The sequence below is a fragment of the Salminus brasiliensis genome, chromosome 1, assembly GCF_030463535.1.
Source record: "Salminus brasiliensis chromosome 1, fSalBra1.hap2, whole genome shotgun sequence".
NCBI lineage: Eukaryota > Metazoa > Chordata > Actinopteri > Characiformes > Bryconidae > Salminus > Salminus brasiliensis.
The window spans coordinates 3,479,424-3,506,873 of NC_132878.1; the positions used below are offsets into that span (position 1 = coordinate 3,479,424).

Consider the following 27,450-nt stretch of genomic DNA (forward strand, 5'->3'; position numbering starts at 1 on the left):
TTTATAGACACCTGCCTGCTTTTTAAAGTAATCTCACATGACATCTCTAGACTGGGAGGATGGGTTTTCACAGTGGAGAGCTGAGGCCTTGCTGGGATTTGAGCTTCTGACCTTCTCACACTTGATGATGAGCAGCAGTTAGACTGTAGGGCCGGTTTAGAGTGGAGTGACTGTCTAACTGCCTGCAGGTCAAGAGACTCAGGAGGTCTAGTTCAAATCCCACAATCGACACCACAGCCCTCCATGGTCAGGAGTCTAAGAATAAGACAACCTCCTCCATGTGATAGGGGGAGCTCTAACCTGCAGATGGGAATAAACAGTAAACAGATTGAGGGGGCGGAGCCAAAGACTGAACATCTTACACAGTGTTTAAGCAGCAGTTTCAGCTGCAGCTCATTTACTGATGTTTCACGCAGGGGGACGTCCACACAGTTAATACTGACAGTGTCTGGACATGGGTTCTAAACAGAAGAGTGCTGAGTGCCGATTGGGCCAATTTAGTGGAGTACTTTAAAGGTTCATGTATTTTACCTACATACACCATTCATACACACTACACGTCCAAAAGTTTGTGGACACCCCTTTTAACGAATGCATTCGACTACTTTAAGTTGCACCCATTGCTGACACAGATGTGCAAATGCACACACACACACACAGCTTGTCTAGTCCCTGTAGAGAAGTACTGCCAAAAGAATAGGACTGACACCTGTGTCAGCAATGGGTGCAACTTAAAGTAGTCGAATGCATTCGTTAAAAGGGGTGTCCACAAACTTCTGTGCTGTATACACTCGTATAACTCAAGCACAGAGAGCACAGGAGGCCTTCAACTCAAAACTGGTTTATTTGATAAAAAAGCTGCTGTTCCTGAGAGGCCGGTGAACTTCGCTGTAAATGCATTTCCCAAGCATTAAGACATGAACTCGGCCGCTCTAGCCACGCCGGCCACGCTCCCCTCACAGCGCTGGTACTTGACTGATGATATCTGTAGCGTTAGCGCTTCCACACAGGCATATTCGCCCAGTTAGCTCTGACGTGTGTACAGTGGCCTAAATGTCAGTGGAGTGCCTTCACTTTCACAAAAACAAAAGCGAACGCTGGGCCAAGTATGAGGCATATGATGTCTTGATCCCCGAACAATAGCAGATTGTGTCAGGCTGGCGCCTAAACGAGGCGCAGTGACACATGGGGCATGGAGATCATGGTCTGTTTGGCTTCGGAGAAAAGGGTCTAGTGTTGTTGGTCTAAGGAACTTGGGGCCGGATTCACACAAGTGTCTAAAATAAGAAACTTAAGTCATGCTTAAGAAGAACGTTATTCCTCCAGAAACCCAGAAACTGTTTTTAATAAGAAAAATTCCAATAACATCAGTATTCTTTTATTTTTAGTGTTTTTTTTCTCTTGAATTTTAGAAAAATTCCAATAATATCAGTATTCTTTTATTTTTAGCAATTTTTTTCTCCCGAATTTTAGAAAATTTCTAATAACATCAGTATTCTTTTATTTTTAGCAATTTTTTTTCTCCCGAATTTTAGAAAATTTCTAATAACATCAGTATTCTTTATTTTTAGTGATTTTTTTTCTCTTGAATTTTAGAAAAATTCCAATAATATCAGTATTCTTTATTTTTAGTGATTTTTTTTCTCCCGAATTTTAGAAAATTTCTAAAAACATCAGTATTCTTTATTTTTATCGATTTTTTTCTCCCGAATTTTAGAAAATTTCTAATAACATCAGTATTCTTTTATATTTAGTGATTTTTTTTCTCCTGAATTTCAGAAAATTTCTAATAACATCAGTATACTTTATTTTTAGTGATTTTTTTTCTCTTGAATTTTAGAAAAATTCCAATAATATCAGTATTCTTTATTTTTAGTGATTTCTTTCTCCCCAATTTTAGAAAAATTCCAATAATATCAGTATTCTTTTATTTTTAGCAATTTTTTTTCTCCCGAATTTTTGAAAATTTCGAATAACATCAGTATTCTTTTATTTTTAGCGATTTTTTCTCTTGAATTTTAGAAAATTTCGAATAACATCAGTATTCTTTATTTTTATCGATTTTTTTCTCCCGAATTTTAGAAAATTTCTAATAACATCAGTATTCTTTTATATTTAGTGATTTTTTTTCTCCTGAATTTCAGAAAATTTCTATTAACATCAGTATTCTTTTATATTTAGTGATTTCTTTCTCCCCAATTTTAGAAAAATTCTAATAATATTAGTATTCTTTTATTTTTTGTGATTTTTTTCTCCTGTATTTAGAAAAATCTAATAACATCAGTATTTAGTATTTTTTCTGCCCAATTTTAGAATAAATCTAATAACAGCTTCCTAAGAGTGTTCTTGATCGTGTTCTTGAGAGAAGTCCTTTAATTGCTGTCATATCAAAACCTCACAAACTCATTTATTTATTTCATTATTTATTTCAGTAATGAATAATGTTATCAGTATCAGCTGCTAACTGATGTAAACCGGTAAACTGAGATCAGATCTGACTGGTATGTGTTTACTGAGCTCCAGAAGAGAAGACGGCATACGTGAGATTGGGGTATTGCAGTAAAATACCTGCATTTTTTGTATTAATAAATAGGGCTGCACAATATATCGTCTCTGCATGGTTATTGCAGTGTGCGCACACACGATCGTCACACTGCAGGATGTGCAAGGTCTTGTGCGATGTCTAATTATTCTTTTTTAATTGTTTTTATTGTTTGTTTTTTAACAGCCTGTACAGCAATTCACACTGATCTGACTTTCAATGAGTCAGATTTTACCTCCAATATTGAATATACTGAATGCATTATTAATATCATGACATGTTGGATCACAGACAACTGGAAAATCTGGTGTTTGTTTTTTTATATTAAAAAGTTTATATATATTTATATATTTAGATATTGCACTGTTGCCCCCCCCCCCAATATCGTGCAGCCCTATTACTAATAAATGCTCTGTATCTCTGTAATTCTGATCCAAATGAATTTAGTCCCAATTTACGTTTATGTATTGGCACAGGGAAATTTGTACATTACAAAAAAACAACAACAACAGGATTCCCATATTGCTACATCCCTAATATTAATGCACCATTAGAAATGACCAGTTGCTCTGTGATGCTGAACGGACCACTAGAAATGCTCCACAATTACTCAACATGACATTAACACACTCTCCTTGCAATCTCCTTTCTCAATAAAGCAACCATTCCAGAGAGAATGAGGTTTTGCTATGACAGCAAAGGTATGCAAGATGATGCATTGGCACATATCAACAAAAAACAAACAAAAAAAAGACCACCCCGTCACGCGTGATCACGAGACAATATGACACTTTCTACACGTAAGTTAAAACTACAGTCACTATGTTTTAATTGCAGGAGGACAACACAACCATTGTTTTTGTTACTGAACTGTGCTCAGGTTTGCTGTGAATGCTGTGTGTTTTTACACGTCTATCACCGATATCGTCAGAGCTTAACGAACACCGACCAACTGCGAGTTTCGTTACAGAGACTGTAATTAGTGCCGTTTAATTGGATGCAGTAGGGGCATAACAGTGTGTGTACTACAGCTATAGTTCTGCTATGGTACCTGTAGTCCTGTTCGCCTTGTAACACAGCACAGGCTGTATTAGCTACCTCAGGGGGGCGCTATATGGCACTAGACAGACAAACAGACTTTCTTGTTTATAGTTCAAATTAAATGAAAAGAAACCTGGGATAGTCTGATGTCCACCACCCCGGCTCCTTTGTACCATAAACTGCGGTACGAACCGTGGCGTTTGTGTATCATTACAATTGTGTACAATATTTGGCAATTGTACATCTTAAAAATGTGTTTAAATATTTTAAATAAATGTAACATTTTAAATGTAACTAGCAGAAATCATTGTTTTTTTATCCTAATCTTTATTGTCTGTATGTGGGGGAAATAAAACAACAACAATTGGACTAAATACTGATTTCAGCATCTGCCCATTGGCTTCTATTGAAAGTCAGTAGGTTTTCTGTTCTTTCCTCAGTTCTGGGGGATGTAGCAAAATTATTGTCTGTGGTGATCAACACAATGCTGCAGGTCCAGCAAATATAGATCAGGGTTTAGTACTGCTGAAGTACTCCTTTAAGACATAGTGACTGCAGCCTTAATTCTAAACAGTCGGTTCTACAACAATGCAAGCAGGTTTAGCTCTGATGAACCTGGACCGAGCCTCATCAGCTGGTCTGGGTTGGTCCTCAAGCCATTAAATATGTTCAGTAGTGCTTGGTTGTGTACTTATGTCCATTAGTGTATGAAACAGATGGCACAATGACGGGCGAGTCGGATCTTGAAAAAGGTGATGCGTTGAAATTGATTTAAACGTATTCCACATGAATTCCACACAGGATGTGTCCAAAAGTATCCAGACAGCCCTTCTAATGAGTGAATTCAGCACCTACTGCTGACAGCTTGTATAATATCCATTAAAAATGGGAATGGGAACACCCTAAGGTCATCACGTCTGGTGAAGGAGTGGGCTAGATTGGGTTGAAAGCCATCCAGCATTGGGTTACGAGGTTCTATGGAGAGCTGGAGTGATGCAGCTCCATTCAATACCCCCTTATATGTCCAAAAGTATCCAGACACCCTCTCTAATGAGTGAGCTACTATTCAGCTACTTTAAGGTGCCTTAATTTGCTTACATAGCTTGTATGATAATCTGTATGGGAAAGCACTGACTAATAGGACAGGATGCTCAGGAGGAGCTTCAGATGAGCCTAAGGTCACCATGCCCAAAGCTGAGGCTGGTCTAGAGCAATCAAATACCTCCTTATATGTCCAAAAGTATCCAGACACCCTCTCTAATGAGTGATTTTAGCTACTTTAAGGAGCCTGAATTTGCTGACACATTCCTTCACACAGCTTGTATGATAATCAGTCTGGGAAAGCACTGACCAATAGGACAGGATGCTCTGGAGGAGCTTCAGATGAGCCCATGAGTTCACCATGCCCAAAGCTGGTAGAGATAGGCCAGAGGGTTATGAAGTCTCTGAAATGCAGCTCCATTCAATACATCCTTATACTCTATACATAAAAAATATGGTTTCAGCTAATATAAGGTGCCCCTATTGCTGAGGCAGATGTTTACACACAGATTGTATAATGATCTCTATAGAAAAGCACTGATAAACAGAATGGGAAACATTGGGCTGTAAGGTTCTCTATGGGGTTTGGAGTGATGAAGCTCCATCCAATACCTCTGAAATAAGCCAGAGTTGAAGAACTAACCATCCAACATCCGTATCTGACCTCACAGATGTTCCATTATCTAGTGTGGAGACGGTTACTGCAGCAAATGGGGACATTCTCCCTATTGGAAATCTAAATTTTAGAAGAACTGCTGGACATACACTCATATTTCTTTCCACTCTTGGTCATAGCTGTGTTATTACAGTGCATTTCATTCATGTGGGACTGACGCACACATTGAAACACACCAATTCAAAGCATCACCCTTTTCACTGTACGCTCAAATCAAGCCTCATTAACGTCATTTGTCTCTACATGTCCACAAAAACCATAAAGCACCAGCCTAGCCCCCCCACTAGAAACATGGTGACGTGCATGCTGTAGATAAACAGTTCGTTCAGGACCCCGAAGTCCAGCCGTCGGTGCCCCAGCAGCAGCAGAATGACCGACAGCTTGTACTGGAGGCGCAGGAAGATTCGCACGGAGACGTACTGCACGCACAGCAGCGCAGACAGCGCCACCCAGAGGAGGGAGGTGAACAGGCTGCAGCCGAAGTACAGCAGGAAGCGCACAAAGCTGTACATCCAGCGCGACTTCAGGTACAGGTCGAAGTTGTTGTACTTGGTGCGCACCAGCTGGGAGGTGCGCGCCGGGCCACAGGCCGAGTGCATGCAGGTGGTGTGGGGGCCGTGGAAGGAGCGCACCCGCCGCGGGATCGGGATCACAGGCATGAGTGGGCTGGGAAGGCCCCCGGCTTCAGGAAGGCCCACAGGCAGGACCTTTCCGATGTCTCATGGGTCGCTTTGGGCATTACACTGAGAGAGAACGAGCTGTAGGCATAGAGTGCTGTGTGTTAGCGCTGGGGAAATACCTCCTGACCTCATGTCTACTGCATGACTTCTCAGTTCGCTGGCATGGCAACTCCACAGCAGGACCCTACAGGAGAAAAGAAAGAAGAAAATGAGGATATAAGGAATTAAAAGGGTTAGAAAACAGGGGTTCGGTGTGAAAAATGGGGGCTTTACATGGTCTGAAACCAGACCTCCAGTCCTCGCTGTTAGAACTTACAGGAGAAGTTCATCGATTTTCTAATTTTGTGCAGAAGTAAATAATCAAGGTTAATTTATGTGAATTTCTTCTTTGTTCACAGTAAATGGTTAGGAATACACTGTCTGACACCTGAGACGCTGTTTTAATGGAGTTAAGAAAGACGGAGAGAAGGACCACACCCAAAATCCTCCTCTTCATTATAACACACCCTATAAAATGCTCCTCTCCCCTTAACTTCTTGTGCTTGGTATATACTAAGCAAGGGGTGGGGGGGTCTGGCTTCAGCCCAAAAGTTCATATACATTCATAAAAAGGGTGCATTGAACTCTGGGTTATTATCCGGTTATTACTGAATATTTTTTGTCTTTATTATACAGTCATTATAAAGTAAACGTATATTTAGCAGTAACAGTTTAAATACTCTCAGAGTTCTTCAGTGCAATGTGCTTTACATACTTACCAGACAAAGTCCTCAAAGCTAAAGCAGTACTCACATGTGAGGCATGCCAGCCCTCTGGCAGTCGGATGGGCTTTAAAAGTGCTGCCCTCGGGACCTTCTCACTGGCTCTTCCACCGATCTCAACACAGCATGTAGCAATGACAGCTAACCCAGCCAAGCAATGCACTTCTATGGGGAGCCACTGTTCTCCATTACACTGTGAACACAGACATCATTTCCACATGAATGCAGCGTACTGTAGCAACACAACTCCCTCTTTCAGGGAATTGCTTTCTGACAATAAGTGATATTATTGTTAAAAAGAAGTCATTCTATCAAGAGAGATTATGACTGAAACGAATAAAAAACTTAACATAAACATATCAAGGTAGAAAATATGACATTCACTCTTATCTCAATTAATTAAGTAACTATCAATTAATTAAATCATTTTATTTCTAATAAGTCTTTCCCTAAGTTAAGTAAGTCCTTTCTGTAGGAGTTTAGTTTAATAAGCCATTTCCACAGTTAATTAATCTTTCCATGAGATTAACAAGCCATTCCCTCAGTTTAGTATATACCGTTCCCTCAGTTTAGTATATATCGTTCCCTCAGTTTAGTATATATTGTTCCCTCAGTTTAGTATACGTATACCGTTCCCTCAGTTTAGTATACGTATACCGTTCCCTCAGTGTAGTATATGTATCGTTCCCTCAGTGTAGTATACGTATACCGTTCCCTCAGTGTAGTATACGTATACCGTTCCCTCAGTTTAGTATACGTATACCGTTCCCTCAGTTTAGTATACGTATACCGTTCCCTCAGTTTAGTATACGTATACCGTTCCCTCAGTTTAGTATACGTATACCGTTCCCTCAGTTTAATATATGTATACCGTTCCCTCAGTTTAATATATGTATACCGTTCCCTCAGTTTAGTATACGTATATCGTTCCCTCAGTTTAGTATATATCATTCCTTCAGTTTAATATATCTCATTCCCTCAGTTTAATATATGTATACCGTTCCCTCAGTTTAGTATACGTATACTGTTCCCTCAGTTTAGTATACGTATATCGTTCCCTCAGTTTAGTATATATCATTCCTTCAGTTTAATATATCTCATTCCCTCAGTTTAATATATGTATACTGTTCCCTCAGTTTAGTATATATTGTTCCCTCAGTTTAGTATACGTATATCGTTCCCTCAGTTTAGTATATGTATATATCGTTCCCTCAGTTTAGTATATGTATATATCGTTCCCTCAGTTTAGTATATGTATATATCGTTCCCTCAGTTTAGTATATGTATACTGTTCCCTCAGTTTAGTATATGTATACTGTTCCCTCAGTTTAGTATATGTATACTGTTCCCTCAGTTTAGTATATATCATTCCTTCAGTTTAATATATGTATACTGTTCCCTCAGTTTAGTATACGTATATCGTTCCCTCAGTTTAGTATACGTATACTGTTCCCTCAGTTTAGTATACGTATATCGTTCCCTCAGTTTAGTATACGTATATCGTTCCCTCAGTTTAGTATATGTATATATCGTTCCCTCAGTTTAGTATACGTATATCGTTCCCTCAGTTTAGTATACGTATATCGTTCCCTCAGTTTAGTATACGTATATCGTTCCCTCAGTTTAGTATACGTATAGCGTTCCCTCAGTTTAGTATACGTATAGCGTTCCCTCAGTTTAGTATACGTATACTGTTCCCTCAGTTTAGTATACGTATACTGTTCCCTCAGTTTAGTATACGTATAGCGTTCCCTCAGTTTAGTATACGTATAGCGTTCCCTCAGTTTAGTATACGTATAGCGTTCCCTCAGTTTAGTATACGTATAGCGTTCCCTCAGTTTAGTATACGTATAGCGTTCCCTCAGTTTAGTATACGTATAGCGTTCCCTCAGTTTAGTATACGTATACTGTTCCCTCAGTTTAGTATACGTATATCGTTCCCTCAGTTTAGTATACGTATATCGTTCCCTCAGTTTAGTATATATTGTTCCCTCAGTTTAGTATACGTATACCGTTCCCTCAGTTTAGTATATACCGTTCCCTCAGTTTAGTATATATCGTTCCCTCAGTTTAGTATATATTGTTCCCTCAGTTTAGTATACGTATACCGTTCCCTCAGTTTAGTATATATTGTTCCCTCAGTTTAGTATACGTATACCGTTCCCTCAGTTTAGTATATACCGTTCCCTCAGTTTAGTATATATCGTTCCCTCAGTTTAGTATATATTGTTCCCTCAGTTTAGTATACGTATACCGTTCCCTCAGTTTAGTATACGTATACCGTTCCCTCAGTGTAGTATATGTATCGTTCCCTCAGTGTAGTATACGTATACCGTTCCCTCAGTGTAGTATACGTATACCGTTCCCTCAGTTTAGTATACGTATACCGTTCCCTCAGTTTAGTATACGTATACCGTTCCCTCAGTTTAGTATACGTATACCGTTCCCTCAGTTTAGTATACGTATACCGTTCCCTCAGTTTAATATATGTATACCGTTCCCTCAGTTTAATATATGTATACCGTTCCCTCAGTTTAGTATACGTATATCGTTCCCTCAGTTTAGTATATATCATTCCTTCAGTTTAATATATCTCATTCCCTCAGTTTAATATATGTATACCGTTCCCTCAGTTTAGTATACGTATACTGTTCCCTCAGTTTAGTATACGTATATCGTTCCCTCAGTTTAGTATATATCATTCCTTCAGTTTAATATATCTCATTCCCTCAGTTTAATATATGTATACTGTTCCCTCAGTTTAGTATATATTGTTCCCTCAGTTTAGTATACGTATATCGTTCCCTCAGTTTAGTATATGTATATATCGTTCCCTCAGTTTAGTATATGTATATATCGTTCCCTCAGTTTAGTATATGTATATATCGTTCCCTCAGTTTAGTATATGTATACTGTTCCCTCAGTTTAGTATATGTATACTGTTCCCTCAGTTTAGTATATGTATACTGTTCCCTCAGTTTAGTATATATCATTCCTTCAGTTTAATATATGTATACTGTTCCCTCAGTTTAGTATACGTATATCGTTCCCTCAGTTTAGTATACGTATACTGTTCCCTCAGTTTAGTATACGTATATCGTTCCCTCAGTTTAGTATACGTATATCGTTCCCTCAGTTTAGTATACGTATATATCGTTCCCTCAGTTTAGTATACGTATATCGTTCCCTCAGTTTAGTATACGTATATCGTTCCCTCAGTTTAGTATACGTATATCGTTCCCTCAGTTTAGTATACGTATAGCGTTCCCTCAGTTTAGTATACGTATAGCGTTCCCTCAGTTTAGTATACGTATACTGTTCCCTCAGTTTAGTATACGTATACTGTTCCCTCAGTTTAGTATACGTATAGCGTTCCCTCAGTTTAGTATACGTATAGCGTTCCCTCAGTTTAGTATACGTATAGCGTTCCCTCAGTTTAGTATACGTATAGCGTTCCCTCAGTTTAGTATACGTATAGCGTTCCCTCAGTTTAGTATACGTATACTGTTCCCTCAGTTTAGTATACGTATATCGTTCCCTCAGTTTAGTATACGTATATCGTTCCCTCAGTTTAGTATATATTGTTCCCTCAGTTTAGTATACGTATATCGTTCCCTCAGTTTAGTATACGTATATCGTTCCCTCAGTTTAGTATATATTGTTCCCTCAGTTTAGTATACGTATATCGTTCCCTCAGTTTAGTATACGTATATCGTTCCCTCAGTTTAGTATATATCATTCCTTCAGTTTAATATATCTCATTCCCTCAGTTTAATATATGTATACTGTTCCCTCAGTTTAGTATATATTGTTCCCTCAGTTTAGTATACGTAAATCGTTCCCTCAGTTTAGTATACGTATACTGTTCTCTCAGTTTAGTATACGTATATCGTTCCCTCAGTTTAGTATACGTATATCGTTCTCTCAGTTTAGTATACGTATATCGTTCCCTCAGTTTAGTATACGTATATCGTTCCCTCAGTTTAGTATACGTATATCGTTCCCTCAGTTTAGTATACGTATATCGTTCCCTCAGTTTAGTATACGTATATCGTTCCCTCAGTTTAATATATCTCATTCCCTCAGTTTAATATATGTATACTGTTCCCTCAGTTTAGTATATATTGTTCCCTCAGTTTAGTATACGTATATCGTTCCCTCAGTTTAGTATACGTATACTGTTCTCTCAGTTTAGTATACGTATATCGTTCCCTCAGTTTAGTATACGTATATCGTTCTCTCAGTTTAGTATACGTATATCGTTCCCTCAGTTTAGTATACGTATATCGTTCTCTCAGTTTAGTATACGTATATCGTTCCCTCAGTTTAGTATACGTATACCGTTCCCTCAGTTTAGTATATGTATACCGTTCTCTCAGTTTAGTATACGTATACTGTTCCCTCAGTTTAGTATACGTATATCGTTCCCTCAGTTTAGTATATGTATATCGTTCCCTCAGTTTAGTATACGTATACTGTTCCCTCAGTTTAGTATATATTGTTCCCTCAGTTTAGTATACGTATATCGTTCCCTCAGTTTAGTATACGTATACTGTTCTCTCAGTTTAGTATACGTATATCGTTCCCTCAGTTTAGTATATGTATATATCGTTCCCTCAGTTTAGTATATGTATACTGTTCCCTCAGTTTAGTATATGTATACTGTTCCCTCAGTTTAGTATATATCATTCCTTCAGTTTAATATATGTATACTGTTCCCTCAGTTTAGTATATATTGTTCCCTCAGTTTAGTATACGTATATCGTTCCCTCAGTTTAGTATACGTATACTGTTCCCTCAGTTTAGTATACGTATATCGTTCCCTCAGTTTAGTATACGTATATCGTTCCCTCAGTTTAGTATATATCATTCCTTCAGTTTAATATATATCATTCCCTCAGTTTAATATATGTATACTGTTCCCTCAGTTTAGTATATATTGTTCCCTCAGTTTAGTATACGTATATCGTTCCCTCAGTTTAGTATACGTATATCGTTCTCTCAGTTTAGTATACGTATATCGTTCCCTCAGTTTAGTATACGTATATCGTTCCCTCAGTTTAGTATACGTATATCGTTCCCTCAGTTTAGTATACGTATATCGTTCCCTCAGTTTAGTATACGTATATCGTTCCCTCAGTTTAGTATACGTATATCGTTCCCTCAGTTTAGTATATATTGTTCCCTCAGTTTAGTATACGTATATCGTTCTCTCAGTTTAGTATACGTATATCGTTCTCTCAGTTTAGTATACGTATATCGTTCTCTCAGTTTAGTATACGTATATCGTTCCCTCAGTTTAGTATACGTATATCGTTCCCTCAGTTTAGTATATGTATATATCGTTCCCTCAGTTTAGTATATATCATTCCCTCAGTTTAGTATATATCATTCCTTCAGTTTAATATATATCATTCCTTCAGTTTAATATATATCATTCCCTCAGTTTAATATATGTATACTGTTCCCTCAGTTTAGTATATATTGTTCCCTCAGTTTAGTATACGTATATCGTTCCCTCAGTTTAGTATACGTATATCGTTCTCTCAGTTTAGTATACGTATATCGTTCCCTCAGTTTAGTATACGTATATCGTTCCCTCAGTTTAGTATACGTATATCGTTCCCTCAGTTTAGTATATATCGTTCCCTCAGTTTAGTATACATATATCGTTCCCTCAGTTTAGTATATACGTATATCGTTCCCTCAGTTTAGTATAAATTGTTCTCTTGGTTTAGTCTTCACTCCTTTTCTTTCCTCCTCATCCTCGGATTTACCCCCCTGAGCTGTCTTTGATAATGAATAATAAAGACTTAACAGTCCTCTGATGAATGTGGTAGTGGCAGGTTAGGGGTTAGGGGACGTTTTGAGATTCTACACATTACTGCTCTACCCTGACACCTCAGGGGCTCTGTAGTGATCTGTAGTAACGAGTACTGAGGAGTACTGGGGAGTACTGAGGAGTACTGAGGAGTACTGAGGAGTACTGGGGAGTACTGAGGAGTACTGGGGAGTACTGGGGAGTACTGGGGAGTACTGGGGAGTACTGAGAGTACGGAGGAGTACTGGGGAGTACTGGGGAGTACTGGGGAGTACGGAGGAGTACTGGGGAGTACTGAGGAGTACTGAGAGTACTGAGGAGTACTGAGAGTACTGAGAGTACTGAGAGTACTGGGGAGTACTGAGAGTACTGGGGAGTACTGAGAGTACTGGGGAGTACTGAGGAGTACTGAAGAGTACTGAGGAGTACTGAGAATACTGAGAGTACTAAGAGTACTGAGGAGTACTGAGGAGTACTGGGGAGTACTGAGGAGTACTGAGAGTACTGAGGAGTACTGAGAGTAGAGGAGTACTGAGAGTACTGAGGAGTACTAAGAGTACTGAGGAGTACTGAGAGTACTGAGGAGTACTGAGAGTACTGAGGAGTACTAAGAGTACTGAGGAGTACTGAGAGTACTGAGGAGTACTGAGAGTACTGAGAGTAATGACTGGGGAAGGATGGTGGCAGTGTATGTTGAGGATGAGAGGAGGTTCCCTCAGGTCAATCTCAATATGTAGGTGGTGCTGGGAGGACCAGAGCTGAGGAGGCAGTGCTGTATCCCTGCCCTTTGTGCTAACCTGCCTCCCGTCTGTCTAACGTTAGTGAGCTAACATGCTACGTTAGCATCCATGCACACATCCCCTCACACGTTCTCGCCTACCTGTCCATTATCGCTCACTCTGCCGCAGACACCTCGCCTCTGCCCGGACACTTTCCCGCTGTGCGGTCGGGGCTGCAGGGGCTTGTCTGGAGGCGCACTTTCACGGTTAAACGCTGGACGCTAGCATCTTCCTAGCGGCTCGGTGAGCAGCGCAGAATACGGTTTGTCGTAAAGCGCGGAGGACTGCTGGGTGTCATGGCAACCGAGAGAGGTTTTAAAGGAGCAGCGGAAACAAAGATCTAATAAAATCAGTAAATTATTACAGATATTTGATCAATAATATAACTTAAAACACTACAGATTATTATCAGCGTCTATACTGTGTGTTGTGAACGTCTGTAAATAATATAAAATATATTGGTTACAAACCCAGTCAACAATAACAACAATAAAATAATAAAATAATAAAATTAATAATTTTTATTTATTTAAAACAATTTATACTAGATATAATAATACAACTAAAACATTTTACACATGTAAATAAAATCATAATTCTCTATATATGTTTACATAAGTGTCAACATGTAGAGCAATATATATATATAGTAGCATGATAGCTAATACAGGCGAATGGGGATCAGCTCGACTGACTAACTAGTAGCATGATAGCTAATACAGGCGAATGGGGATCAGCTCGACTGGCTAACCAGTAGCATGATAGCTAATACAGGCGAATGGGGATCAGCTCGACTGGCTAACTAGTAGCATGATAGCTAATACAGGCGAATGGGGATCAGCTCGACTGGCTAACTAGTAGCATGATAGCTAATACAGGCGAATGGGGATCAGCTCGACTGACTAACCAGTAGCATGATAGCTAATACAGGCGAATGGGGATCAGCTCGACTGGCTAACTAGTAGCATGATAGCTAATACAGGCGAATGGAGATCAGCTCGACTGGCTAACCAGTAGCATGATAGCTAATACAGGCGAATGGGGATCAGCTCGACTGGCTAACCAGTAGCATGATAGCTAATACAGGCGAATGGGGATCAGCTCGACTGGCTAACCAGTAGCATGATAGCTAATACAGGCGAATGGGGATCAGCTCGACTGGCTAACTAGTAGCATGATAGCTAATACAGGCGAATGGGGATCAGCTCGACTGACTAACTAGTAGCAAGATAGCTAATACAGGCGAATGGGGATCAGCTCGACTGGCTAACTAGTAGCATGATAGCTAATAGAGTCGAATGGGGATCAGCTCGACTGACTAACCAGTAGCATGATAGCTAATACAGGCGAATGGGGATCAGCTCGACTGGCTAACCAGTAGCATGATAGCTAATACAGGCGAATGGGGATCAGCTCGACTGACTAACCAGTAGCATGATAGCTAATACAGGCGAATGGAGATCAGCTCGACTGGCTAACTAGTAGCATGATAGCTAATACAGGCGAATGGGGATCAGCTCGACTGACTAACCAGTAGCATGATAGCTAATACAGGCGAATGGGGATCAGCTCGACTGGCTAACCAGTAGCATGATAGCTAATACAGGCGAATGGGGATCAGCTCGACTGGCTAACCAGTAGCATGATAGCTAATACAGGCGAATGGGGATCAGCTCGACTGGCTAACTAGTAGCATGATAGCTAATACAGGCGAATGGAGATCAGCTCGACTGGCTAACCAGTAGCATGATAGCTAATACAGGCGAATGGGGATCAGCTCGACTGGCTAACCAGTAGCATGATAGCTAATACAGGCGAATGGGGATCAGCTCGACTGGCTAACCAGTAGCATGATAGCTAATACAGGCGAATGGGGATCAGCTCGACTGGCTAACCAGTAGCATGATAGCTAATACAGGCGAATGGAGATCAGCTCGACTGGCTAACCAGTAGCATGATAGCTAATACAGGCGAATGGGGATCAGCTCGACTGGCTAACCAGTAGCATGATAGCTAATACAGGCGAATGGGGATCAGCTCGACTGGCTAACCAGTAGCATGATAGCTAATACAGGCGAATGGGGATCAGCTCGACTGGCTAACTAGTAGCATGATAGCTAATACAGGCGAATGGGGATCAGCTCGACTGACTAACTAGTAGCAAGATAGCTAATACAGGCGAATGGGGATCAGCTCGACTGGCTAACTAGTAGCATGATAGCTAATAGAGTCGAATGGGGATCAGCTCGACTGACTAACCAGTAGCATGATAGCTAATACAGGCGAATGGGGATCAGCTCGACTGGCTAACCAGTAGCATGATAGCTAATACAGGCGAATGGGGATCAGCTCGACTGACTAACCAGTAGCATGATAGCTAATACAGGCGAATGGAGATCAGCTCGACTGGCTAACTAGTAGCATGATAGCTAATACAGGCGAATGGGGATCAGCTCGACTGACTAACCAGTAGCATGATAGCTAATACAGGCGAATGGGGATCAGCTCGACTGGCTAACCAGTAGCATGATAGCTAATACAGGCGAATGGAGATCAGCTCGACTGGCTAACTAGTAGCAAGATAGCTAATACAGGCGAATGGGGATCAGCTCGACTGACTAACTAGTAGCATGATAGCTAATACAGGCGAATGGGGATCAGCTCGACTGGGTAACTAGTAGCATGATAGCTAATACAGGCGAATGGGGATCAGCTCGACTGACTAACTAGTAGCAAGATAGCTAATACAGGCGAATGGGGATCAGCTCGACTGACTAACTAGTAGCATGATAGCTAATACAGGCGAATGGGGATCAGCTCGACTGGGTAACTAGTAGCATGATAGCTAATACAGGCGAATGGAGATCAGCTCGACTGGCTAACTAGTAGCAAGATAGCTAATACAGTCGAATGGGGATCAGCTCGACTGGGTAACTAGTAGCATGATAGCTAATACAGGCGAATAGAGATCAGCTCGACTGGCTAACTAGTAGCAGGATAGCTAATACAGGCGAATGGGGATCAGCTCGACTGACTAACTAGTAGCATGATAGCTAATACAGGCGAATAGAGATCAGCTCGACTGACTAACTAGTAGCATGATAGCTAATACAGGCGAATAGAGATCAGCTCGACTGACTAACTAGTAGCATGATAGCTAATACAGGCGAATAGAGATCAGCTCGACTGACTAACTAGTAGCATGATAGCTAATACAGGCGAATGGGGATCAGCTCGACTGACTAACCAGTAGCATGATAGCTGATACAGGCGAATGGGGATCAGCTCGACTGGCTAACTAGTAGCATGATAGCTAATACAGGCGAATGGGGATCAGCTCGACTGGCTAACCAGTAGCATGATAGCTAAAAGAGTCGAATGGAGATCAGCTCGACTGACTAACTAGTAGCATGATAGTTAATACAGTCGAATGGGGATCAGCTTGACTGGCTAACTAGTAGCATGATAGCTAATACAGTCGAATGGGGATCAGCTCGACTGACTAACCAGTAGCATGATAGCTAATACAGGCGAATGGGGATCAGCTCGACTGGCTAACTAGTAGCATGATAGCTATCTAATACAGTCGAATGGGGATCAGCTTGACTGGCTAACTAGTAGCATGATAGCTAATACAGTCGAATGGGGATCAGGTCGACTGACTAACCAGTAGCATGATAGCTAATACAGGCGAATGGGGATCAGCTCGACTGGCTAACTAGTAGCATGATAGCTATCTAATACAGTCGAATGGGGATCAGCTCAACTGGCTAACTAGTAGCATGATAGCTAATAGAGTCGAATGGAGATCAGCTCGACTGGCTAACCAGTAGCATGATAGCTAATACAGGCGAATGGGGATCAGCTCGACTGGCTAACTAGTAGCATGATAGCTAATACAGGCGAATGGGGATCAGCTCGACTGGCTAACTAGTAGCATGATAGCTAATACAGGCGAATGGAGATCAGCTCGACTGGCTAACCAATAGCAAGATAGCTAATACAGGCGAATGGGGATCAGCTCGACTGACTAACCAGTAGCATGATAGCTAATACAGTCGAATGGGGATCAGCTCGACTGACTAACCAGTAGCATGATAGCTAATACAGGCGAATGGGGATCAGCTCGACTGGCTAACCAGTAGCATGATAGCTAATACAGGCGAATGGGGATCAGCTCGACTGGCTAACTAGTAGCATGATAGCTAATAGAGTCGAATGGAGATCAGCTCGACTGGCTAACCAATAGCAAGATAGCTAATACAGGCGAATGGGGATCAGCTCGACTGACTAACCAGTAGCATGATAGCTAATACAGTCGAATGGGGATCAGCTCGACTGACTAACCAGTAGCATGATAGCTAATACAGGCGAATGGGGATCAGCTCGACTGGCTAACCAGTAGCATGATAGCTAATACAGGCGAATGGGGATCAGCTCGACTGGCTAACTAGTAGCATGATAGCTAATACAGTCGAATGGGGATCAGCTCGACTGGCTAACCAGTAGCATGATAGCTAATACAGGCGAATGGGGATCAGCTCGACTGACTAACCAGTAGCATGATAGCTAATACAGTCGAATGGGGATCAGCTCGACTGGCTAACTAGTAGCATGATAGCTATCTAATACAGTCGAATGGGGATCAGCTCGACTGGCTAACTAGTAGCATGATAGCTAATAGAGTCGAATGGAGATCAGCTCGACTGGCTAACCAATAGCAAGATAGCTAATACAGTCGAATGGGGATCAGCTCGACTGACTAACCAGTAGCATGATAGCTAATACAGGCGAATGGAGATCAGCTCGACTGGCTAACTAGTAGCATGATAGCTAATACAGGCGAATGGGGATCAGCTCGACTGGCTAACCAGTAGCATGATAGCTAATACAGGCGAATGGGGATCAGCTCGACTGGCTAACCAGTAGCATGATAGCTAATACAGTCGAATGGGGATCAGCTCGACTGACTAACCAGTAGCATGATAGCTAATACAGGCGAATGGGGATCAGCTCGACTGGCTAACTAGTAGCATGATAGCTAATACAGTCGAATGGGGATCAGCTCGACTGACTAACCAGTAGCATGATAGCTAATACAGTCGAATGGGGATCAGCTCGACTGGCTAACTAGTAGCATGATAGCTATCTAATACAGTCGAATGGGGATCAGCTTGACTGGCTAACCAGTAGCATGATAGCTAATACAGTCGAGGGGGTGGATCAGCTCGACTGGCTAACCAGTAGCATGATAGCTAATACAGGCGAATGGGGATCAGCTCGACTGGCTAACTAGTAGCATGATAGCTAATACAGGCGAATGGGGATCAGTTCGACTGTCTAACCAGTAGCATGATAGCTAATACAGGCGAATGGGGATCAGCTCGACTGACTAACCAGTAGCATGATAGCTAATACAGTCGAATGGGGATCAGCTCGACTGGCTAACTAGTAGCATGATAGCTATCTAATACAGTCGAATGGGGATCAGCTCGACTGGCTAACTATTAGCATGATAGCTAATAGAGTCGAATGGAGATCAGCTCGACTGGCTAACCAATAGCAAGATAGCTAATACAGGCGAATGGGGATCAGCTCGACTGACTAACCAGTAGCATGATAGCTAATACAGGCGAATGGGGATCAGCTCGACTGTCTAACTAGTAGCATGATAGCTAATACATGTGAATGGTGATCAGCTCGACTGGCTAACCAGTAGCATGATAGCTAATACAGGCGAATGGGGATCAGCTCGACTGGCTAACCAGTAGCATGATAGCTAATACAGTCGAATGGGGATCAGCTCGACTGACTAACCAGTAGCATGATAGCTAATACAGGCGAATGGGGATCAGCTCGACTGGCTAACTAGTAGCATGATAGCTAATACAGTCGAATGGGGATCAGCTCGACTGACTAACCAGTAGCATGATAGCTAATACAGGCGAATGGGGATCAGCTCGACTGGCTAACTAGTAGCATGATAGCTATCTAATACAGTCGAATGGGGATCAGCTTGACTGGCTAACCAGTAGCATGATAGCTAATACAGTCGAGGGGGTGGATCAGCTCGACTGGCTAACTAGTAGCATGATAGCTAATACAGGCGAATGGGGATCAGCTCGACTGGCTAACTAGTAGCATGATAGCTAATACAGGCGAATGGGGATCAGCTCGACTGGCTAACTAGTAGCATGATAGCTAATACAGGCGAATGGGGATCAGCTCGACTGGCTAACTAGTAGCATGATAGCTAATACAGTCGAATGGGGATCAGCTCGACTGACTAACTAGTAACAAGATAGCTAATTCAGGCGAATGGGGATCAGCTCGACTGGCTAACTAGTAGCATGATAGCTATCTAATACAGTCGAATGGGGATCAGCTTGACTGGCTAACCAGTAGCATGATAGCTAATACAGTCGAGGGGGTGGATCAGCTCGACTGGCTAACTAGTAGCATGATAGCTAATACAGGCGAATGGGGATCAGCTCGACTGGCTAACTAGTAGCATGATAGCTAATACAGTCGAATGGGGATCAGCTCGACTGACTAACCAGTAGCATGATAGCTAATACAGGCGAATGGGGATCAGCTCGACTGGCTAACTAGTAGCATGATAGATAATAGAGTCGAATGGAGATCAGCTCGACTGGCTAACCAATAGCAAGATAGCTAATACAGGCGAATGGGGATCAGCTCGACTGACTAACCAGTAGCATGATAGCTAATACAGGCGAATGGGGATCAGCTCGACTGGCTAACTAGTAGCATGATAGCTAATACAGGCGAATGGGGATCAGCTCGACTGGCTAACCAGTAGCATGATAGCTAATACAGGCGAATGGGGATCAGCTCGACTGGCTAACCAGTAGCATGATAGCTAATACAGTCGAATGGGGATCAGCTCGACTGAGTAACCAGTAGCATGATAGCTAATACAGTCGAATGGGGATCAGCTCGACTGGCTAACTAGTAGCATGATAGCTATCTAATACAGTCAAATGGGGATCAGCTTGACTGGCTAACCAGTAGCATGATAGCTAATACAGTCGAGGGGGTGGATCAGCTCGACTGGCTAACTAGTAGCATGATAGCTAATACAGGCGAATGGGGATCAGCTCGACTGGCTAACTAGTAGCATGATAGCTAATACAGTCGAATGGGGATCAGCTCGACTGACTAACTAGTAACAAGATAGCTAATACAGGCGAATGGGGATCAGCTCGACTGACTAACCAGTAGCATGATAGCTAATACAGGCGAATGGGGATCAGCTCGACTGGCTAACTAGTAGCATGATAGCTAATAGAGTCGAATGGAGATCAGCTCGACTGGCTAACCAATAGCAAGATAGCTAATACAGGCGAATGGGGATCAGCTCGACTGACTAACCAGTAGCATGATAGCTAATACAGTCGAATGGGGATCAGCTCGACTGACTAACCAGTAGCATGATAGCTAATACAGGCGAATGGGGATCAGCTCGACTGGCTAACCAGCAGCATGATAGCTAATACAGGCGAATGGGGATCAGCTCGACTGGCTAACTAGTAGCATGATAGCTAATACAGTCGAATGGGGATCAGCTCGACTGGCTAACCAGTAGCATGATAGCTAATACAGGCGAATGGGGATCAGCTCGACTGACTAACCAGTAGCATGATAGCTAATACAGTCGAATGGGGATCAGCTCGACTGGCTAACTAGTAGCATGATAGCTATCTAATACAGTCGAATGGGGATCAGCTCGACTGGCTAACCAGTAGCATGATAGCTAATAGAGTCGAATGGAGATCAGCTCGACTGGCTAACCAATAGCAAGATAGCTAATACAGGCGAATGGGGATCAGCTCGACTGACTAACCAGTAGCATGATAGCTAATACAGGCGAATGGAGATCAGCTCGACTGGCTAACTAGTAGCATGATAGCTAATACAGGCGAATGGGGATCAGCTCGACTGGCTAACCAGTAGCATGATAGCTAATACAGGCGAATGGGGATCAGCTCGACTGGCTAACCAGTAGCATGATAGCTAATACAGTCGAATGGGGATCAGCTCGACTGACTAACCAGTAGCATGATAGCTAATACAGGCGAATGGGGATCAGCTCGACTGGCTAACTAGTAGCATGATAGCTAATACAGTCGAATGGGGATCAGCTCGACTGACTAACCAGTAGCATGATAGCTAATACAGGCGAATGGGGATCAGCTCGACTGGCTAACTAGTAGCATGATAGCTATCTAATACAGTCGAATGGGGATCAGCTTGACTGGCTAACCAGTAGCATGATAGCTAATACAGTCGAGGGGGTGGATCAGCTCGACTGGCTAACCAGTAGCATGATAGCTAATACAGTCGAATGGGGATCAGCTCGACTGGCTAACTATTAGCATGATACCTAATAGAGTCGAATGGAGATCAGCTCGACTGGCTAACCAATAGCAAGATAGCTAATACAGGCGAATGGGGATCAGCTCGACTGACTAACCAGTAGCATGATAGCTAATACAGGCGAATGGGGATCAGCTCGACTGTCTAACTAGTACCATGATAGCTAATACATGTGAATGGTGATCAGCTCGACTGGCTAACCAGTAGCATGATAGCTAATACAGGCGAATGGGGATCAGCTCGACTGGCTAACCAGTAGCATGATAGCTAATACAGTCGAATGGGGATCAGCTCGACTGACTAACCAGTAGCATGATAGCTAATACAGGCGAATGGGGATCAGCTCGACTGGCTAACTAGTAGCATGATAGCTAATACAGGCGAATGGGGATCAGCTCGACTGGCTAACTAGTAGCATGATAGCTAATACAGTCGAATGGGGATCAGCTCGACTGACTAACTTGTAGCATGATAGCTAATACAGGCGAATGGGGATCAGCTCGACTGGCTAACTAGTAGCATGATAGATAATAGAGTCGAATGGAGATCAGCTCGACTGGCTAACCAATAGCAAGATAGCTAATACAGGCGAATGGGGATCAGCTCGACTGACTAACCAGTAGCATGATAGCTAATACAGGCGAATGGGGATCAGCTCGACTGGCTAACTAGTAGCATGATAGCTAATACAGGCGAATGGGGATCAGCTCGACTGGCTAACCAGTAGCATGATAGCTAATACAGGCGAATGGGGATCAGCTCGACTGGCTAACCAGTAGCATGATAGCTAATACAGTCGAATGGGGATCAGCTCGACTGACTAACCAGTAGCATGATAGCTAATACAGGCGAATGGGGATCAGCTCGACTGACTAACTAGTAACAAGATAGCTAATTCAGGCGAATGGGGATCAGCTCGACTGGCTAACTAGTAGCATGATAGCTATCTAATACAGTCGAATGGGGATCAGCTTGACTGGCTAACCAGTAGCATGATAGCTAATACAGTCGAGGGGGTGGATCAGCTCGACTGGCTAACTAGTAGCATGATAGCTATCTCATACAGTCGAATGGGGATCAGCTCGACTGGCTAACTATTAGCATGATACCTAATAGAGTCGAATGGAGATCAGCTCGACTGGCTAACCAATAGCAAGATAGCTAATACAGGCGAATGGGGATCAGCTCGACTGACTAACCAGTAGCATGATAGCTAATACAGGCGAATGGGGATCAGCTCGACTGTCTAACTAGTAGCATGATAGCTAATACATGTGAATGGTGATCAGCTCGACTGGCTAACCAGTAGCATGATAGCTAATACAGGCGAATGGGGATCAGCTCGACTGGCTAACCAGTAGCATGATAGCTAATACAGTCGAATGGGGATCAGCTCGACTGACTAACCAGTAGCATGATAGCTAATACAGGCGAATGGGGATCAGCTCGACTGGCTAACTAGTAGCATGATAGCTAATACAGTCGAATGGGGATCAGCTCGACTGGCTAACTAGTAGCATGATAGCTATCTAATACAGTCGAATGGGGATCAGCTTGACTGGCTAACCAGTAGCATGATAGCTAATACAGGCGAATGGGGATCAGCTCGACTGGCTAACTAGTAGCATGATAGCTATCTAATACAGTCGAATGGGGATCAGCTTGACTGGCTAACTAGTAGCATGATAGCTAATACAGGCGAATGGGGATCAGCTCGACTGGCTAACTAGTAGCATGATAGCTAATACAGTCGAATGGGGATCAGCTCGACTGACTAACTTGTAGCATGATAGCTAATACAGGCGAATGGGGATCAGCTCGACTGGCTAACCAGTAGCATGATAGCTAATACAGTCGAATGGGGATCAGCTCGACTGACTAACCAGTAGCATGATAGCTAATACAGGCGAATGGGGATCAGCTCGACTGGCTAACTAGTAGCATGATAGCTATCTAATACAGTCAAATGGGGATCAGCTTGACTGGCTAACCAGTAGCATGATAGCTAATACAGTCGAGGGGGTGGATCAGCTCGACTGGCTAACTAGTAGCATGATAGCTAATACAGGCGAATGGGGATCAGCTCGACTGGCTAACTAGTAGCATGATAGCTAATACAGTCGAATGGGGATCAGCTCGACTGACTAACTAGTAACAAGATAGCTAATTCAGGCGAATGGGGATCAGCTCGACTGGCTAACTAGTAGCATGATAGCTATCTAATACAGTCGAATGGGGATCAGCTTGACTGGCTAACCAGTAGCATGATAGCTAATACAGTCGAGGGGGTGGATCAGCTCGACTGGCTAACTAGTAGCATGATAGCTAATACAGGCGAATGGGGATCAGCTCGACTGGCTAACTAGTAGCATGATAGCTAATACAGTCGAATGGGGATCAGCTCGACTGACTAACCAGTAGCATGATAGCTAATACAGGCGAATGGGGATCAGCTCGACTGGCTAACTAGTAGCATGATAGATAATAGAGTCGAATGGAGATCAGCTCGACTGGCTAACCAATAGCAAGATAGCTAATACAGGCGAATGGGGATCAGCTCGACTGACTAACCAGTAGCATGATAGCTAATACAGGCGAATGGGGATCAGCTCGACTGGCTAACTAGTAGCATGATAGCTAATACAGGCGAATGGGGATCAGCTCGACTGGCTAACCAGTAGCATGATAGCTAATACAGTCGAGGGGGTGGATCAGCTCGACTGGCTAACTAGTAGCATGATAGCTAATACAGGCGAATGGGGATCAGCTCGACTGGCTAACTAGTAGCATGATAGCTAATACAGTCGAATGGGGATCAGCTCGACTGACTAACCAGTAGCATGATAGCTAATACAGGCGAATGGGGGATCAGCTCGACTGCATAACTAGTAGCATGATAGATAATAGAGTCGAATGGAGATCAGCTCGACTGGCTAACCAATAGCAAGATAGCTAATACAGGCGAATGGGGATCAGCTCGACTGACTAACCAGTAGCATGATAGCTAATACAGGCGAATGGGGATCAGCTCGACTGGCTAACTAGTAGCATGATAGCTAATACAGGCGAATGGGGATCAGCTCGACTGGCTAACCAGTAGCATGATAGCTAATACAGGCGAATGGGGATCAGCTCGACTGAGTAACCAGTAGCATGATAGCTAATACAGTCGAATGGGGATCAGCTCGACTGGCTAACTAGTAGCATGATAGCTATCTAATACAGTCAAATGGGGATCAGCTTGACTGGCTAACCAGTAGCATGATAGCTAATACAGTCGAGGGGGTGGATCAGCTCGACTGGCTAACTAGTAGCATGATAGCTAATACAGGCGAATGGGGATCAGCTCGACTGGCTAACTAGTAGCATGATAGCTAATACAGTCGAATGGGGATCAGCTCGACTGACTAACTAGTAACAAGATAGCTAATACAGGCGAATGGGGATCAGCTCGACTGGCTAACCAGTAGCAAGATAGTTAATACAGTCGAATGGGGATCAGCTCGACTGACTAACCAGTAGCATGATAGGTAATACAGGCGAATGGGGATCAGCTCGACTGACTAACTAGTAGCATGATAGCTAATACAGGCGAATGGGGATCAGCTCGACTGGCTAACTAGTAGCATGATAGCTATCTAATACAGTCGAATGGGGATCAGCTTGACTGGCTAACTAGTAGCATGATAGCTAATACAGTCGAATGGAGATCAGCTCGACTGGCTAACCAGTAGCATGATAGCTAATACAGGCGAATGGGGATCAGCTCGACTGGCTAACTAGTAGCATGATAGCTAATACAGGCGAATGGGGATCAGCTCGACTGACTAACCAGTAGCATGATAGCTAATACAGTCGAATGGGGATCAGCTCGACTGGCTAACTAGTAGCATGATAGCTATCTAATACAGTCGAATGGGGATCAGCTCGACTGGCTAACTATTAGCATGATAGCTAATAGAGTCGAATGGAGATCAGCTCGACTGGCTAACCAATAGCAAGATAGCTAATACAGGCGAATGGGGATCAGCTCGACTGTCTAACCAGTAGCATGATAGCTAATACAGTCGAATGGGGATCAGCTCGACTGACTAACCAGTAGCATGATAGCTAATACAGTCGAATGGGGATCAGCTCAACTGGCTAACTAGTAGCATGATAGCTATCTAATACAGTCGAATGGGGATCAGCTCGACTGACTAACCAGTAGCATGATAGCTAATACAGTCGAATGGGGATCAGCTCGACTGACTAACCAGTAGCATGATAGCTAATACATGCGAATGGAGATCAGCTCGACTGACTAACCAGTAGCATGATAGCTAATACAGTCGAATGGGGATCAGCTCGACTGGCTAACCAGTAGCATGATAGCTAATACAGTCGAATGGGGATCAGCTCAACTGGCTAACTAGTAGCATGATAGCTATCTAATACAGTCGAATGGGGATCAGCTCGACTGGCTAACTAGTAGCAGGATAGCTAATACAGTTGAATGGAGATCAGCTCGACTGGCTAACTAGTAGCATGATAGCTAATAGAGTCGAATGGAGATCAGCTCGACTGGCTAACCAATAGCAAGATAGCTAATACAGGCGAATGGGGATCAGCTCGACTGACTAACCAGTAGCATGATAGCTAATACAGGCGAATGGGGATCAGCTCGACTGGCTAACTAGTAGCAGGATAGCTAATACAGTTGAATGGAGATCAGCTCGACTGGCTAACTAGTAGCATGATAGCTAATAGAGTCGAATGGAGATCAGCTCGACTGGCTAACCAATAGCAAGATAGCTAATACAGGCGAATGGGGATCAGCTCGACTGACTAACCAGTAGCATGATAGCTAATACAGGCGAATGGGGATCAGCTCGACTGGCTAACTAGTAGCATGATAGCTAATACAGGCGAATGGGGATCAGCTCGACTGGCTAACCAGTAGCATGATAGCTAATACAGGCGAATGGGGATCAGCTCGACTGGCTAACCAGTAGCATGATAGCTAATACAGTCGAATGGGGATCAGCTCGACTGACTAACCAGTAGCATGATAGCTAATACAGGCGAATGGGGATCAGCTCGACTGGCTAACTAGTAGCATGATAGCTATCTAATACAGTCAAATGGGGATCAGCTTGACTGGCTAACCAGTAGCATGATAGCTAATACAGTCGAGGGGGTGGATCAGCTCGACTGGCTAACTAGTAGCATGATAGCTAATACAGGCGAATGGGGATCAGCTCGACTGGCTAACTAGTAGCATGATAGCTAATACAGTCGAATGGGGATCAGCTCGACTGACTAACTAGTAACAAGATAGCTAATTCAGGCGAATGGGGATCAGCTCGACTGGCTAACTAGTAGCATGATAGCTATCTAATACAGTCGAATGGGGATCAGCTTGACTGGCTAACCAGTAGCATGATAGCTAATACAGTCGAGGGGGTGGATCAGCTCGACTGGCTAACTAGTAGCATGATAGCTAATACAGGCGAATGGGGATCAGCTCGACTGGCTAACTAGTAGCATGATAGCTAATACAGTCGAATGGGAATCAGCTCGACTGACTAACCAGTAGCATGATAGCTAATACAGGCGAATGGGGATCAGCTCGACTGGCTAACTAGTAGCATGATAGATAATAGAGTCGAATGGAGATCAGCTCGACTGGCTAACCAATAGCAAGATAGCTAATACAGGCGAATGGGG

The 27,450-nt window shown here is 42.8% G+C and overlaps 1 protein-coding gene across 1 annotated transcript; it reads right to left on the reverse strand.

Annotated features, from left to right (window-relative positions):
• Positions 1-825: 825 nt before the first annotated feature.
• On the reverse strand, positions 826-13,599 carry tmem250 (transmembrane protein 250). The gene is made up of 3 exons (XM_072692703.1): positions 13,443-13,599; positions 6,773-6,934; positions 826-6,164 (listed from the first exon to the last, which is right to left on the reverse strand). The coding sequence occupies exon 3, from the start codon at positions 5,957-5,959 to the stop codon at positions 5,540-5,542; it is 420 nt and encodes a 139-aa protein (XP_072548804.1). The 5' UTR covers positions 5,960-6,164; positions 6,773-6,934; positions 13,443-13,599; the 3' UTR covers positions 826-5,539.
• Positions 13,600-27,450: the final 13,851 nt, after the last annotated feature.